This window comes from Pleurodeles waltl, chromosome 6 (assembly GCF_031143425.1).
Source record: "Pleurodeles waltl isolate 20211129_DDA chromosome 6, aPleWal1.hap1.20221129, whole genome shotgun sequence".
Classification (NCBI taxonomy): Eukaryota; Metazoa; Chordata; class Amphibia; order Caudata; family Salamandridae; genus Pleurodeles; species Pleurodeles waltl.
The window spans coordinates 52,195,797-52,212,219 of record NC_090445.1 but is presented as its reverse complement, the minus strand read 5'-3'; the positions used below and the strand labels follow the sequence as shown (position 1 = coordinate 52,212,219).

The 16,423-nt window shown below is 49.0% G+C and overlaps 1 protein-coding gene across 1 annotated transcript in view; it reads left to right on the top strand.

Moving 5' to 3' along the window:
* Nucleotides 1-16,423, top strand: part of LOC138299178 (complement C4-B-like) — a 541,079-nt gene that overhangs the window by 410,692 nt on the left and 113,964 nt on the right. The window contains exon 28 of the mRNA XM_069237273.1: nucleotides 15,469-15,637. Within this exon, the coding sequence (XP_069093374.1) occupies nucleotides 15,469-15,637 (169 nt within the window). The remainder of the gene's footprint in view (nucleotides 1-15,468; nucleotides 15,638-16,423) is intronic.

The following is a 16,423-nucleotide window of genomic DNA, read 5'->3' as shown; positions in this document are numbered from 1 at the left end:
AACCAGCATCTAGCTGTTAAAATGTGGGCAAAAAGTGGTGGGACACCAGCAAAGAAGTCCAGTTTCCTACACCAGTCTGCTGTATAATTTGTCTGATTTCCTAAAGGTGAGACAACCTCTGCTCTTTCTTCCTGGATTATCCAAAGGCCACTTTCACACAATTGGGCTGTTTAAGTAGCTGCATCTCCTAAAAGACCTACCCAAATCCATTCCTCGAGGCTCTTCAAGTTTCAAATTGATCATTGGAAACCAACGTGTTCTGATGGCAGAAGGGGTAGGAGTTTAAGGATGTCATTCACTGTGGCCCAAACAAACCATATGAATTCTCAGATGGATTTGTAAAGCACAACTAATCACCCGAGGGGAATCCAGACACTGGAACAGGTGTGAAGGTCATCAGCAAGGTCTAGTTGAAGAGCCAGGTATTCAGCTTCCTGCGTAATTCCGGAGGACAGGAGTAGGACCTTAGGTGTAACAGGATGTTGTTCCATGTCTTGGAGAAGGCCATCCCTTCTGTTCTGCCTCTGCGGATGCGGGGTGTGTGCGCAAGAGAGAGAGGCATAGGGTAGGTGTCTGGTGGGATGTTAGAAGTGGAGACGGAAGTTGAGAAATGCTGGTCCAGTATCATTCAGTGCCATGTGTGAGGAGTGTTTGTGTACTGGCAGCCAGTGTAGATCTCTTAGGTGAGGCATGATATGGGTACTACGGGGAAGGTCCAGAATAAGTCTGGCGACGGTGTTCTGGATGGTTTGAAGATGGTGGAGGAGGTGGTTGGGGATTCCGGCACAGAGTGCATTGCTGTAGTCAAGCCTGCTGCTGACTAGGGCTTACATGACGGTACGTCTGGTGTTCCTGGGAATCCATCTGAAGATTTTCTTTTAGGATGCGTGGCATGTGGAAGCTAAAGGAGTTAACTGCATTCACCTGGGCGGTCATGTTGAGTTTGTCATCTAATGTGATCTCCAAGTTGCCTGCGTGGTTGGTGAGTGATGGAGTAGCACCGAGCTCTAAGGCACACCAGGTGGAGTCCCAGGGAGAGTTTTTGTTCCTGAAGGTCAGCACTTCAGTCTTTCCACACTGAGTTTCTGACAGTTGGTTCTCATCCATTCTGATGTGTGGATTTTGCATTAGCTGAAGTTGGATCTGGTCATTGAGGATTTGTCTGACATGGAGCGGATGAGCTGAGTGTTGTCAGCACAGCAGATGACACATATGCTGTGGGATCTGGTGACATCCACGATTGGTGTCATGTAAATGTTGAACAGGGTGGGGCTGAGGGATGATCTTTGAGGGACTCTGCAGATCAGGTCTTTGGGCTCTGATGAGTATGGAGGGAGTCTGACTCGCTGTGTTCTCCTTAGGAGGAATCAACGTATCCATTCAAGGGCAGGGCCTCGGATACCTGTGTTGTGTAATCATTTGATGAGGCTGGAGTGAGACATGGTGCCAAATGATGCAGAGAAGTCAAGCAGTATGAGGGCTGTGGTGTCTCCTCAGTCTAGAAAGGCAGTAAGTGCTCTCAGTGCTGTTATTGCTGTGGAATCCGGATTAGAAGTGAGTGAGAAAATTGTGGCGATTCAAGTGGTTGGTGAGTCGTTAGTTGATTGCTTTCTCTATCAACTTTGCTGGGAATGGTATTAGGGAGATGCTTCAGAAGTTGCTAAGCTTGTTGGGGTCAGTCAGTGTTTTTGTTTTAGGAGGGCTGTGACTGCAACATGCTTCCACTCCTCTGGAAAGGTAGCAGAGGCACAAACAAAAGAGTCACAAAGAAAAGAGGCGAAAAGTAGCACAAAGAAAAAGGCGCAAAGCAAAGGCAAGATGTGAGAAAAAGAGGCAAAGCTATGGGAAGGAGTGATGGAAAGTGTCAAAGCAAAGGCAATAAGTGAGAGAAAGAGGCAAAGGCAGGGAGTGAGTGGAGGGGGAAAGGAGCATGAGTGAGAGAGAGATCGCAACCGAGGTACAGAGAGCAGTGGCAGCGAAACTGGGTCTGAAAAGGCCTTAGATTGTTCAGAGGACCAGTCCCAGGTAACAGGAGAGCAGCTGGGGCCTAGGCACCTGCAAACACCACAGAGCAGTCTGGTGTGCTGCAGTGGATGTACAGCATTAATTGCTGTTACGCTGGTGTGCCTTGCTTTTTAGTCTTTTCTCTGCAGAAATGAGAAGGCAATGTCACATCACTTCTGTGAGAAAACAGGGCTGATTGCAGAGGCCCCATAACTTTTTGCCCCCATTTTCCTCTTTTTGCTGGTGTTTTCCTGACTTTGATGGTGCCCTGGGTACTGCTAACCAGTCCCAGGGCCTGTGCTCTGTGTAAAATGGATATGCAAATTAGGCTAATTGTAATTGGCTAAGTTAACCTACCTATAAGTCCCTAGTATATGGTAGGGCATGTAGGTTTAGGGACCACAGCATAGGTGGTGCACACCTAGGTGCACTGCTGAGGTGCCCAGTGTCATTTTAAAAGCAAGCCTGCCTTGCTGGCTGCTTTTAAATTAAAGTTATATGCAAATTCGACTTTGGAATTAAAGGTACTTCCAAAGTCTTAAACTACCTTATTTTTACATATAAGTCACCCCTAAGGTGTGCCCTATGTGCCCCTAGGGCTGGGTGCCATGTAACTATAAGCAGGGACTTTATAAAAATAGATTTATAAGCCCTGGTGAGGTAAAAACAGCCAAATTCGTTTTTCCCTCATTGAAGTAAATGGCCTTCATAGGCTAGAATGGGCAGACTTTATTTTAAATTTTAAAGTCTCCTTAAATGTTACATACCAAGAATTTGGTATCAAATTAATTGTTGTAATAAATCCCACAACTTCCAGTTGTTGGATTTAATATAACTTGTTCAGGTAAAAAGTTTAGACTTTACCTAAAAAGTTGCCAATTTCAGCTCTGCATTGTTTTTGCTGCTGTGCTCTGATTGGCCAGCCTGCAGCAGCTTCTGCCAGGCTGCCTTGATGAGGTGTGAAGTGGCCTGGCTTCACACAAAGGAATGTGCTTGGGGGAGAGAATCTCCCCTCAGCAGATGGTGAGGCAGGAAGGGGGAGGGCGGCCAAACTGGTCTTCAAAGGCAGAGAAGGACATTTGCAGCACCCAGCAACACCCCCACATCCTGCAACCCCAGACAATTAGGTGCCCCCTTGATTAGATTAGGAGAGGGCAGGAGAGGGGTGTGTTTATGATTTTTAGCCACACCAGTGGGTGGGCTCAGCCAGATGTAACCTCCAAAAATCAGATTCATCCATGTTGGATTTTTAGAGACTGTTGCCTTCTGGGATGGATTTTTGCCACACTTCCCAGGAAGTGGTCATCACAGGGGGACGACCCTGTCCCGATTGGAGAACCAGGGCCCCCCTGCTTTTCACCCAGGAGCAAGGATAAAACTGGCAGACCTGCACCCACACCTCAGATCCCCACCAAATTTCAAGAAGAAAGAACTTAAGGAGAAGAAGGACTGCCCTGCTGGACCCCTGGCCTGCACCTGGAACCTGCACTCAGAAGGACTGCACCAGCTGCACACTTGGGCTTCACCACAAGAAGGACTTTGCCTGGCTTCAACTGGTTCAAGGAGGGACTCCCTGTTTGCTACAGGTGAAAAATTGCTAACCAGAGTCCCCTGCACCAACTCCTGAAGAAAGCGACCAGCTGACCACTGTCCAGTGGCCAAAAAGGAGTTTGCGCCAGGTTCATTCTGGGAGTTGAAGTCCGCACCCCCCAAGGACCATCACAGAACTTCTGGACCCTTGGGGTGAGCTGTGGACCCCAAAAGAACCTTAAAAGAACATCTGGGTGAAGCCCCAGAAGTTTGGAAAAGATTTGAGAATTTTTGGAAAAAAGCTCCAGAGAGGGACCGACCCGCCGCGGAAATTCTAGCCGGCTTGCCTCAACCGCGACCCGGCCTGACTTCGTGGTTCGTCCCGGTAAAGAAAAACATCCAAAAAAGAGACTAAGGGGGTCATTCTGACCCTGGCGGTAATTACCGCCATGGCGGAGGTCGGCGGTAGCACCGCCAACAGGCTGGCGGTGCACTGCTGGGCATTCTGACCGCGGCGGTTCAGCCGCGGCCAGAAACGGAAAGTCGGCGGTGTCCCGCCGACTTTCCGCTGCCCTTGAGAATCCTCCATGGCGGCGGAGCGCGCTCCGCCGCCATGGGGATTCTGACACCCCCTACCGCCATCCAGTTCCTGGCGGTTCTCCCGCCGGGAACAGGATGGCGGTAGGGGGTGCCGCGGGGCCCCTGGGGGCCCCTGCAGTGCCCATGCCAATGGCATGGGCACTGCAGGGGCCCCCGTAAGAGGGCCCCAAAAAGAATTTCAGTGTCTGCCTAGCAGACACTGAAATTCGCGACGGGTGCAACTGCACCCGTCGCACCTTCCCACACCGCCGGCTCAATTCTGAGCCGGCGTCCTCGTGGGAAGGGTGTTTCCCGCTGGGCTGGCGGGCGGACTTTCGGCGTTCGCCCGCCAGCCCAGTGGGAAAGCCAGAATGACCGCTGCGGTCTTTTGACCGCGGAGCGGTCTTTCGGCGGGAACCGCGTGGCGGGCGGCGACCGCCGTCCGCCGCAGTCAGAATCACCCCCTAAGTCCGAACGTAAAAAGTTGACCGGGACCTCCCAGCCATCGTATCCGAGAAGGGCTCCATGGACGTCGGATCAAGATCCAGGTTTACCCCGGTCGAAGGATTTTCATCTCGAAAAAACGACTAAGTCCGAAGGTAAAAGTCTCCACCGAGGAAACCCACATCGCGTATCCGGACAAGGGCTCCAGGAGGTCGGATTCAACTGGCAGGTTCGTCCCGGTGAAGAAAAACTTCAAAATAAAGACTAAGTCAGAAGGTAACTTTTTAACCGAGGCCTCCCGCGACCTGTAGCCGAGCAGGGCTCCATCGCGGTCGGCCTGAAAGTTTGACTTTGCCCCGGTCGAGGTGCAACCAGATGACCCGATTGGCGCTTTTTGTTTCTAAGCGCTAGAAAAGTAATAATTCTTTAAAAATTCATATCTCCGGTTCCCCTGAACCGATTTTAATCGTTTTTGTGTCATTTTAAAGATAAAAATGTAAACTATTTTTATAAATTGGTTTTGGGTTTTTAAACTGTTTCCTGTGTTTTATTTAATTACTGTTTTGTGATATTTGAATGCTTTACACTTTGTCTCCTAAGTTAAGCCTTGACGCTCGTTGCCAAGCTACCAAGGGTTGAGCTGGGATTAATTTACTGAGACCTAACTGTACCTATGTGGAGGTTAGTGGCTTGTTGCTAGGTGTAGGTACCTACCTGCCCTACCAATAACCCATTTTCCAACATAATTGGAAGCAGCGACGGGATCCTGTACTTGTGTTCAATATCACGTTACAGTTTTGGGTAAAACAAATTAAAAATCCTTTAAATTGTCCTAGTGCAAAAATTGTTTTTAATTTTTAATTTGGATTAATTTCAATTATTGAATTTTTGTAATTTTTCTAAATTCTTGTTTCCAATTTTTGCAAAAAGTTTTTGTTGACACAAAACTAGGGAACCATGGAGCTTGATCTGGCTAGCCTACCCACACTGACAGTAGTCCAGCTTAGGGGGTTGTGTATTGAAAGAGGGTTGCCTGCAACCACTGATCTCAGGAAGCAAATCCTGATCACATCCCTGACAGCATGGGCTGAGGCCCAAGAGGTAGAGTCAGAAGAAGCTCCAGAGGAGGGAGAAAGAAGGGAGGATGCAAGCTCTAACCACTCAGGGGAGGCAAGGCATCTGAGCCCAAGTGAGGATGAGGAAGAACGGTCCTCAGTAAATACAGTCACTAGGGGCAGATCCAAAGCTAGTGGTGGGAAGGGGGTCCTTTCAGGAGGAGAGAACCCATCCATCAGAGAAAGAGAGCTGGAGGCCCAGCTAGCATATATAGCTTTGGAAGCAGAGAAGCTGGCCCTAGAAAAGAAAAAGTGGGTATACAAAGAGAAAAGAGATGGAGGCAGCGATAAAGAAGCTGAGGTGTCCATGGGTGGGGGAGTTTGCCCCAGATTACCCAAGGGGGTAGTTCCTGCTTATGTAGAGGGGGATGACATAGATAAGTGTCTGGGGGCCTTTGAGAGGGCACTCCAAATGAGAAGGGTTAGGCCTCAATACTGGGGTTCCCTTTTGTGGGAGTTGGTCCCCAACTCAGGGAGGGATAGGCTTCTGACCTTAAGGGGGGAGGAGGCAGATTCATACCCTAGTATGAAGAGGTGCTTAGCCAAGAAGTTTGGTCTGACCCCAGAGCAATATAGAATGAAGTTCAGGGACACCCAGAAGGTCAGTACCCAGTCTTGGGTTGACTTTGTGGACATTTCACTAAAGGCACTAGAGGGCTGGATTATTGGTAACAAAGTAGATACTTATGAGGGGTTATACAATCTGATCATGAGAGAGCACATCTTGACCAATTGTACCCAAAAAAGGTTACGCCAGCATCTAGTGGACTCTAAGCAGACCAACCCTAGAGAGCTAGGGGAGGCAGCTGATGAGTGGTTGAGAACCAGGGTGGTTGTCAAGTCCCAGGGGGGAGACTCCAAGAAGGGGGGGACAGGTCCCCAAAAACCTAAGGAGGGAGGTGGTAAGCCCACCACAGAGACTCCCTCTGTACCCCAGAACCCTAAGAAGGAGGAGAGTAAATCCCACTCTGACCAGCAGAGACAGTTAGACCCAGGGTTAAAAAAGCTCTTGGACAGTAGGGCTTGCTTTGACTGTCAGCAGACAGGTCACTTCAGAGGAGATGCAGCCTGTCCAAAGAAGGTGGTTAGCACTGGGCTGTCCAGTGTAGCCATAGAGGAGGATTCCTCAGATGATGAAGTCCTCCTAGCATTGAGCTGGGAGACAGGACCAGATGGTAAGCTGGTGATCCCTGAGGGTGGGAGTAGGCACTTCCACCACATTCAAGTAAATGGGATCCCTACCACTGGCCTAAGAGACACCTGTGCCAGTCACACTATAGTGAGTGACCGGTTAGTGACCCCAGACATGTATGTCCCAGGAAAGACAAAGAAAGTCAGGATAGCCACAGGGGAGGTCACCTCCAAACCTGTAGCCATAGTGCCCCTAGAGAGGGAGGGTATCCTTGACTGGATTAGGGTGGTAGTCAGTGCTGACCTTCCCCTAGATTGTATCCTGGGCAATGACCTCCCAGAGGTGAGTCTGGTCACAGATGGGGTGGTCGCCCAGGGCGCCCCCCCAACCCAAAGTCCTGGGGAGTCAGTCCCTACAGTTAGGAGACAGGGGTCCCCAAGAAAAGGAAAGAAGAAAAGGAAGGGTAGGCCACTCTTAAAGAGAGTTCCAGGGAGCCAAGGGCCTTCTGCCCCAGTAAGGGGGGAGCCCAGAGTTGGCACTGGTGAGGCCTCACCTGACCCCAAGGAAGTCCTGAGTAGTAAGGCAGCTGTCCAGATGCAAGGTGTTGCCCCTGCACTGACAGAAGGGAGAGTGGAAGGAGGGTGTCTGCCACAGGAGGTGGTAGCCCCCCACTCTAGACAGCAAGAGGGGTGCCAGGACCCCAAAGATGCCCCTAAAGCAACTCAGCCACCTGTCAGTGGAGAGCTTAGGGTGTGGTTCTGGGTACTGACAGCTGTCAGTAGCCTCTGCTGGGTGCTAGCCTTCCTGGCAGCAATGTACTTGGCCTGGGAGGCAGACCCCAGGGCCAATAGCAAAGTAGGCCCCCTGACCCTATTGGTCATGGTGGGGTTGCTCAAGTGTTGGGTGACCTCTTTGGGTAAGCTAGGTGTTGCCCTAGCAAAGTTTGGAGTAGGGGAGGTGGGCACCTCACTACCCAAGTTGGCAGAGAGAAAGGAGGAAGACCCCCCTAGAGGGAAGTTTCAGTTTGAGTTGGGTCCTTTTACTGTTGGGATGGCTTCACTGCCCATAGGGAGTGACCCTGACAGGAGGAGATAAGGCAGAGTAGGCCCTGCAAAGGGACAGACAGTTTTCTTCACTGTCTTCCTCGCCTAACAAGCCAGGAAGACTCTCCCAGGGTTGGGCTGAGTCTCCTGGGCGTGTGGGCTGGGGGGGGGGGTTGTGTGAGAAAACAGGGCTGATTGCAGAGGCCCCATAACTTTTTGCCCCCATTTTCCTCTTTTTGCTGGTGTTTTCCTGACTTTGATGGTGCCCTGGGTACTGCTAACCAGTCCCAGGGCCTGTTCTCTGTGTAAAATGGATATGCAAATTAGGCTAATTGTAATTGGCTAAGTTAACCTACCTATAAGTCCCTAGTATATGGTAGGGCATGTAGGTTTAGGGACCACAGCATAGGTGGTGCACACCTAGGTGCACTGCTGAGGTGCCCAGTGTCATTTTAAAAGCAAGCCTGCCTTGCTGGCTGCTTTTAAATTAAAGTTATATGCAAATTCGACTTTGGAATTAAAGGTACTTCCAAAGTCTTAAACTACCTTATTTTTACATATAAGTCACCCCTAAGGTGTGCCCTATGTGCCCCTAGGGCTGGGTGCCATGTAACTATAAGCAGGGACTTTATAAAAATAGATTTATAAGCCCTGGTGAGGTAAAAACAGCCAAATTCGTTTTTCCCTCATTGAAGTAAATGGCCTTCATAGGCTAGAATGGGCAGACTTTATTTTAAATTTTAAAGTCTCCTTAAATGTTACATACCAAGATTTTGGTATCAAATTAATTGTTGTAATAAATCCCACAACTTCCAGTTGTTGGATTTAATATAACTTGTTCAGGTAAAAAGTTTAGACTTTACCTAAAAAGTTGCCAATTTCAGCTCTGCATTGTTTTTGCTGCTGTGCTCTGATTGGCCAGCCTGCAGCAGCTTCTGCCAGGCTGCCTTGATGAGGTGTGAAGTGGCCTGGCTTCACACAAAGGAATGTGCTTGGGGGAGAGAATCTCCCCTCAGCAGATGGTGAGGCAGGAAGGGGGAGGGCGGCCAAACTGGTCTTCAAAGGCAGAGAAGGACATTTGCAGCACCCAGCAACAACCCCACATCCTGCAACCCCAGAAAATTAGGTGCCCCCTTGATTAGATTAGGAGAGGGCAGGAGAGGGGTGTGTTTATGATTTTTAGCCACACCAGTGGGTGGGCTCAGCCAGATGTAACCTCCAAAAATCAGATTCACCCATGTTGGATTTTTAGAGACTGTTGCCTTCTGGGATGGATTTTTGCCACACTTCCCAGGAAGTGGTCATCACAGGGGGACGACCCTGTCCCGATTGGAGAACCAGGGCCCCCCTGCTTTTCACCCAGGAGCAAGGATAAAACTGGCAGACCTGCACCCACACCTCAGATCCCCACCAAATTTCAAGAAGAAAGAACTTAAGGAGAAGAAGGACTGCCCTGCTGGACCCCTGGCCTGCACCTGGAACCTGCACTCAGAAGGACTGCACCAGCTGCACACTTGGGCTTCACCACAAGAAGGACTTTGCCTGGCTTCAACTGGTTCAAGGAGGGACTCCCTGTTTGCTACAGGTGAAAAATTGCTAACCAGAGTCCCCTGCACCAACTCCTGAAGAAAGCGACCAGCTGACCACTGTCCAGTGGCCAAAAAGGAGTTTGCGCCAGGTGCATTCTGGGAGTTGAAGTCCGCACCCCCCAAGGACCATCACAGAACTTCTGGACCCTTGGGGTGAGCTGTGGACCCCAAAAGAACCTTAAAAGAACATCTGGGTGAAGCCCCAGAAGTTTGGAAAAGATTTGAGAATTTTTGGAAAAAAGCTCCAGAGAGGGACCGACCCGCCGTGGAAATTCTAGCCGGCTTGCCTCAACCGCGACCCGGCCTGACTTCGTGGTTCGTCCCGGTAAAGAAAAACATCCAAAAAAGAGACTAAGTCCGAACGTAAAAAGTTGACCGGGACCTCCCAGCCATCGTATCCGAGAAGGGCTCCATGGACGTCGGATCAAGATCCAGGTTTACCCCGGTCGAAGGATTTTCATCTAAAAAAAACGACTAAGTCCGAAGGTAAAAGTCTCCACCGAGGAAACCCACATTGCGTATCCGGACAAGGGCTCCAGGAGGTCGGATTCAACTGGCAGGTTCGTCCCGGTGAAGAAAAACTTCAAAATAAAGACTAAGTCAGAAGGTAACTTTTTAACCGAGGCCTCCCGCGACCTGTAGCCGAGCAGGGCTCCATCGCGGTCGGCCTGAAAGTTTGACTTTGCCCCGGTCGAGGTGCAACCAGATGACCCGATTGGCGCTTTTTGTTTCTAAGCGCTAGAAAAGTAATAATTCTTTAAAAATTCATATCTCCGGTTCCCCTGAACCGATTTTAATCGTTTTTGTGTCATTTTAAAGATAAAAATATAAACTATTTTTATAAATTGGTTTGGGGTTTTTAAACTGTTTCCTGTGTTTTATTTAATTACTGTTTTGTGATATTTGAATGCTTTACACTTTGTCTCCTAAGTTAAGCCTTGACGCTCGTTGCCAAGCTACCAAGGGTTGAGCTGGGATTAATTTACTGAGACCTAACTGTACCTATGTGGAGGTTAGTGGCTTGTTGCTAGGTGTAGGTACCTACCTGCCCTACCAATAACCCATTTTCCAACAACTTCGATTTTTTATCCCTAGCTGCAGTTCTCCAGTTTCTTTACTAAGTTCATTTGACAGTTTATTCACAGAGCTTTGTCAAATGCAGAAGAGCTTGAGGGTTATACCGACTGTTTACGAAAGCAACTACTTGGCTTGGCTTGTGAGTGTTGCCACAACTGAAAGCAACAGCCACACATCTTGCTGTAACATGTATAGTCCTTTATGAAAAAGACTGGGGGCGACTGGTAACATATGAAAGTAATGGGGCAAACAAACTTGTGTGGGGCACTGTGTGTCTGTTTAGCCCCCTGCCTCCACTGGTCCTTCACAACAGTACAATCAAAGCAATTTTACCTTTGTCTGAGCTTTCACACCATTGCTTATATTCAATTACCCAGAAAGGGCAGTTATTTTTATTAAAAAAGAAATACAACTTTGGCATCAAAAATGGCACAATCCCACTGGTCATTTGCAGAACCCGGGTACACAATGCCACTTTGCACCCTGGAGTGTCCCTTTTCCAGTGGTCCACTTGTGTGTCACCGGCTGTGCTTTACTATTGCGGCGCTATGGTGGCAGACCTGCAGTCGGCGGTGGTTTGTTCTGTACCCCAGGGACCCGGCACCACTCTTTGCCAAGTCTGCACTTGGCAGTGATGCCCCCGCAAGCAGCAAACCTCACTCAGCATAAAGTGACACACAGCAATCTCAGTGTGTCTCTAAATGGCACAGCCTACCCATGCACTGCTGTCCATTCTTTGGCGCAGTCTCAAATATATATCTAACAATGGTTACAAGAGTTGACCACGTATTCAAAAAATACTTGATATTGGAGCCGAGAACCACACTGTGTACGTGTTTTACAACTTTTTTTACAATACAAAGTATAGAACAGGAGTGTGTACATCCTTAGAAGACATGGCTACGACAAAGACATGTTTTTTCTAACAATGCAACAATCTCCTGTTAATGTTCACCCTTACTAGAAGGAGACTATACAGCGTTCTATGGATCACACTGTATGTGACTCATTTCCGCTTTTCGATCCATGTGTTTCATAGTTAGTAAGCAGCAGCCCTAACCATTCCAGTCACTGCTTTCATGGTATAAACCAGCATAAGAGTAGCGCCAGGATTGGAAGGAGCGGGTTGGCTGGACGCGCCTTCAGGCCCTAGGGGCCTGTGCTTGCTTTCCATCCAGCTGTCTAAAACAGCTCAGGTTGGAGAGCTTCTGTTAGAAATGGGGTCTTTGGTTGACAGTCAGGTTACCCCCTGTTCAAGCAAGGACCCTCACTCTAGTCAGGGTAAAAGAGAATCACCCTCAGCTAACCCCTGCTTACCCCCTTGGTAGCTTAGCAGAGCAGTAGGCTTAACTTCAGAGTGCTAGGTGTAAAGTATTTGTACCAACACACACAGCAAATTAATGAAAACACTACAAAATGACACAACACAGGTTTAGAAAAATAGGAAATATTTATCTAAACAAAACAAGACCAAAACGACAAAGATCCGACATACACAAGTCAAGTTATGAATTTTTAAAGATTAAACTCAAAAATAGCGCTTAGAAACACAAAATGCTTCGATGAGGTGTTAACACGGCGTCATGATGGAGTCGTTCCCAACAAGCCGACACCAGCGGCGCCAGACACGGAGTCGCGTAGACCCCCCGAGTACAGTACCTTTGGTGAAGAGTGAAAACAAGTCGAGGCGCGAAGTCGGGGATCGCGGCGTCTGTGCGAAACGTTGAATCCGCGCACTTCGAGCGGCATCGGTCACGACGTGGTGCGGCGACTTCCATGGAGTCTCGGACTTCAGCGGTGTCGGGCCTGCGAAGGTCATCGCGTTCCAGCCAAGATCACCGAGTCGGGTGCAGGCGGCGTCACCGGATTCAGCAGCGGTGTCGGCCCGAAGTCGATTTCCTTGGATTTCCACCAGCTTTCCTTTCAAGGGCCCAGGGACTGGATAGGGCACCACTTGTCAAAGCAGGAGTCTCTCCAGAGACTCCAGGTGCTGGCAGAGAGAAGCCTTTGGTGTCCCTGAGACTTCAAGCAACAGGAGGCAAGCTCTAAATCAAGCCCTTGGAGATTTCTTCACAAGATGGAAGGCACACAAAGTCCAGTCTTTGCCCTCTTACTCTGGCAGAAGCAGCAACTGCAGGATAGCTCCACAAAGCATAGTCACAGGCAGGGCAGCTCTTCTTCCTCAGCTATTCAGTTCTTCTCCAGGCAGAGGTTCCTCTTGTTTCCAGAAGTGTTCTAAAGTCTGTGGTTTTGGGTGCCCTTCTTATACCCAATTTCTCCTTTGAAGTAGGCCTACTTCAAAGTAAAGTCTCTTTTGAATGTGAAATCCTGCCCTTCCCAGGCCAGGCCCCAGACACTCACCAGGGGGTCGGAGACGGCATTGTGTGAGGACAGACACAGCCCTTTCAGGTGTAAGTGACCATTCCTCCCCTCCCTCCTAGCACAGATGGCTCAACAGGAAATGCAGACTACACCCCAGCTCCCCTTGTGTCACTGTCTAGTGTGAGGTGCAACCAGCCCAACTGTCAAACTGACCCAGACAGGGAATCCACAAACAGACAGAGTCACAGAAATGGTATAAGCAAGAAAATGCTCACTTTCTAAAAGTGGCTTTTTCAAACGCACAATCTTAAAATCAACTTTACTAAAAGATGTATTTTTAAATTGTGAGCTCAGAGACCCCAGACTCCACATGTCCATCCGCTCCCAAAGGGAATCTACACTTTAATCAGATTTAAAGGTAGCCCGCATGATAACCTATGAGAGGGGCAGGACTTGCAACAGTGAAAAACGAATTTAGCAATATTTCACTGTCAGGACATATAAAACACATTACTATGGCCCTCATTCTGACCTTGGCGGGCGGCGGAGGCCGCCCGCCAAAGTCCCGCCGTCAGATTACCGTTCCGCGGTCGAAAGACCGCGGCGGTAATTCTGACTTTCCCGCTGGGCTGGCGGGCGGTCGCCTTCAGACCGCCCGCCAGCCCAGCGGGAAAGAGGCTTCCACGATGAAGCCGGCTCGGAATCGAGCCGGCGGAGTGGAAGCTGTGCGACGGGTGCAGTTGCACCCGTCGCGTATTTCACTGTCTGCGCAGCAGACAGTGAAATACATGTAGGGGCCCTCTTACGGGGGCCCCTGCAATGCCCATGCCAGTGGCATGGGCACTGCAGGGGCCCCCAGGGGCCCCGCGACCCCCCCCTACCGCCATCCGGATCCCGGCGGTCGGACCGCCGGGATCTGGATGGCGGTAGGGGGGGTCGGAATCCCCGCGGCGGTGCAGCAAGCTGCGCCGCCGTGGAGGATTCAATGGGGCGGCGGTACACTGGCGGGAGCCCGCCAGTGGTGCCGGTCCGACCGCGGCTTTACCGCCGCGGTCGGAATCCCCATTGGAGCACCGCCGGCCTGTCGCCGGTGCTCCCGCGGTCCTCCGCCCTGGCGGTCAAAGACCGCCAGGGTCAGAATGACCGCCTATATGTCCTACGTTAACCATACACTGCACCCTGCCCTTGGGGCTACCTAGGGCCTAACTTAGGTGTGCCTTACAAGTAATAAAAGGGAAGGTTTAGGCCTGGCAAGTGGGTACACTTGCCAAGTCGAATTTACAGTGAACATTTACACACACAGACACTGCAGTGGCAGGTCTGAGACATGATTACAGAGCTACTTATGTGGGTGGCACAACCAGAGCTGCAGGCCCACTAGTAGCATTTGATTTACAGGCCCTGGCACCTCTAGTGCACATTACTAAGGACTTACTAGTAAATCAAATTTGCCAATCATGGATAAACCAATTACATACAATTTACACAGAGAGCATATGCACTTTAGCACTGGTTAGCAGTGGTAAAGTGCTCAGAGTTCAAAAGCCAACAGCAACAGGTCAGAAAAAATAGGAGGCAGGAGGCAAAAAGACTGGGGATGACCCTGTAAAAAGGCCCATTTCCAACAGCTTCAAAGTGTGCTTGCCAGGTCGACCATCGTAAGACAGCCGGCCAAACTAACATGCGCACTTTGAAGTTTCTGGCCAGCCACTGCTCCAGGCCTCCATGCTGAGGACACACCCTGGTATTTCTCTCCGCTCAGGCTGGGCAGGCTGCAGGACACATCGGTGAAAAATAAAATGGCAATGAAATAATTTCATTGCCATTTTATTTTCACATTTGCTACTGCGGCTCGCAGTGGGCGGGGGAGCGACGCTCCTCTGCCCTCATGAAGAAACCGCCACAAAGATGAGCTTTAGATTATCCCAAAATCTGCGTGTTCATAATCAGATAATGACCTAGGCAATTTGAAGGATTGTCCATAATAGCGAGAGTGGAAGGAACTCGTGTGTCTTTGTTCAAAATGGTGAGTTGTTATGTTGCAAAATTCACAGCTGTGGACACATCATTGTCAAGAAATAAAAAACTGCCAAGGGCAAAGCTGAGCCAGAGTGCATTCTTGGTATTAAATATTCACCTTTGTCAGGTTACATTTTAGGAAGTTTATTGTCACTTCTATTTTGAGTTTGATCTGAGGCTTGAGGTTGTTCCTACTTGATACTCTCTGGTCTGAACGATGATGGACAGTGATGTTGTGCAGCTCAATGGGGCCCCTAGATAGACGGAACAGGACCATCAAGTACACTGCAAGAGAAGCTGCTGTTCAGACATCAGGCTGATCTGCTATGATGTGAGCGATGAAGGTGTAGCACTGATGCTGCTTCTTCTATCCAGATCTCTGCTCTTCTTCTCTCGACTAATTCTCTTGTAATGTAATGTAATGCAAGGTGGATTTGTAGAGTGCTACTTTTCACTCGTGAAGTTATCCAGGCTCTTCCTCTGGAAATGTATCTTTGATTATGCTATCAATCCTACATCCCATACAACTTGTTTAGTTGATTCTGAGCTATGGGTTCTTAATTTATCCCTGGTTGCCCCCAACTCCTACCCACTCTTCTTTCCATCCTCTGCAGAGACTGAGCATTGAGAAGGCGGCCCAGTACCTCCAGCAGAAGCTGCCCAGCCTGCAGCGTCCTTACACTGTTGCTATCACAGCCTACGCCCTGACTCTGGTGTCAGACAGTGATAGCGCCAAGAAGGAGGCTGACAGCTACCTGATGGACTTCGCCACAAAGGCCAAGGGTGAGTAGACCACTGCCAACAAAGTGGTAAGCACATGAGTGAGAGAATGAGTTACAGAATAGGCACATTACACACACACTATCTGCTTTCTGCAAATTACTAAGAATAGAAACAGTCAACAAATAAACACATAATGATAGCAATCGTCTTTTAATAATAAAATTGCGGGTTTCTATACCTTTATACTTACCAGAGTAATGACGACAGTGTACTGAGAAATAGCAGTATTAATTATTTTATAAATGCACAAGATGTTTGAGTTCATTCACAGGATTATCAGTAGTAGACAGCAAAAATGAGACTAAAAACATGAGCTGATGGTGAGGCGCTCATGTGTTTGAACAGTGCAAACAGGTAAACACACATATGAGACAAGGATACACAACAAAGGTTTTGGTTGGGGGGGCTTAGTGGTCAGACTGCTACAAGATGACCAGATGTGCCTGTCTGAATAGAAGTTATTCCACTTGGCAGAATCCCAAACTGTAATTTGTCAGTGACGTACGTGTCCACCCCAAATAGATGATTTGGAGAGTCTCCATTAGGGCAAATGTAGAGGCTACTTTTGAGCAGCATCTAGTGGTAGAAAAAGGACAAAAAGTCTAAACACTATCCTGATGGGAGCCTAGGACATGTCTGATGAGCAGTCAGAAAGCACTTTTCTATGTAAACCTCCAGGTAATCCAGTTTTACCTACAAGCGTTGTACATCAGAGGCAGGAAAGGTAGAAAACAAATAGTGTCATGCAGAGAACAGACTTACTGGAAAATACTATATGCTGCAATG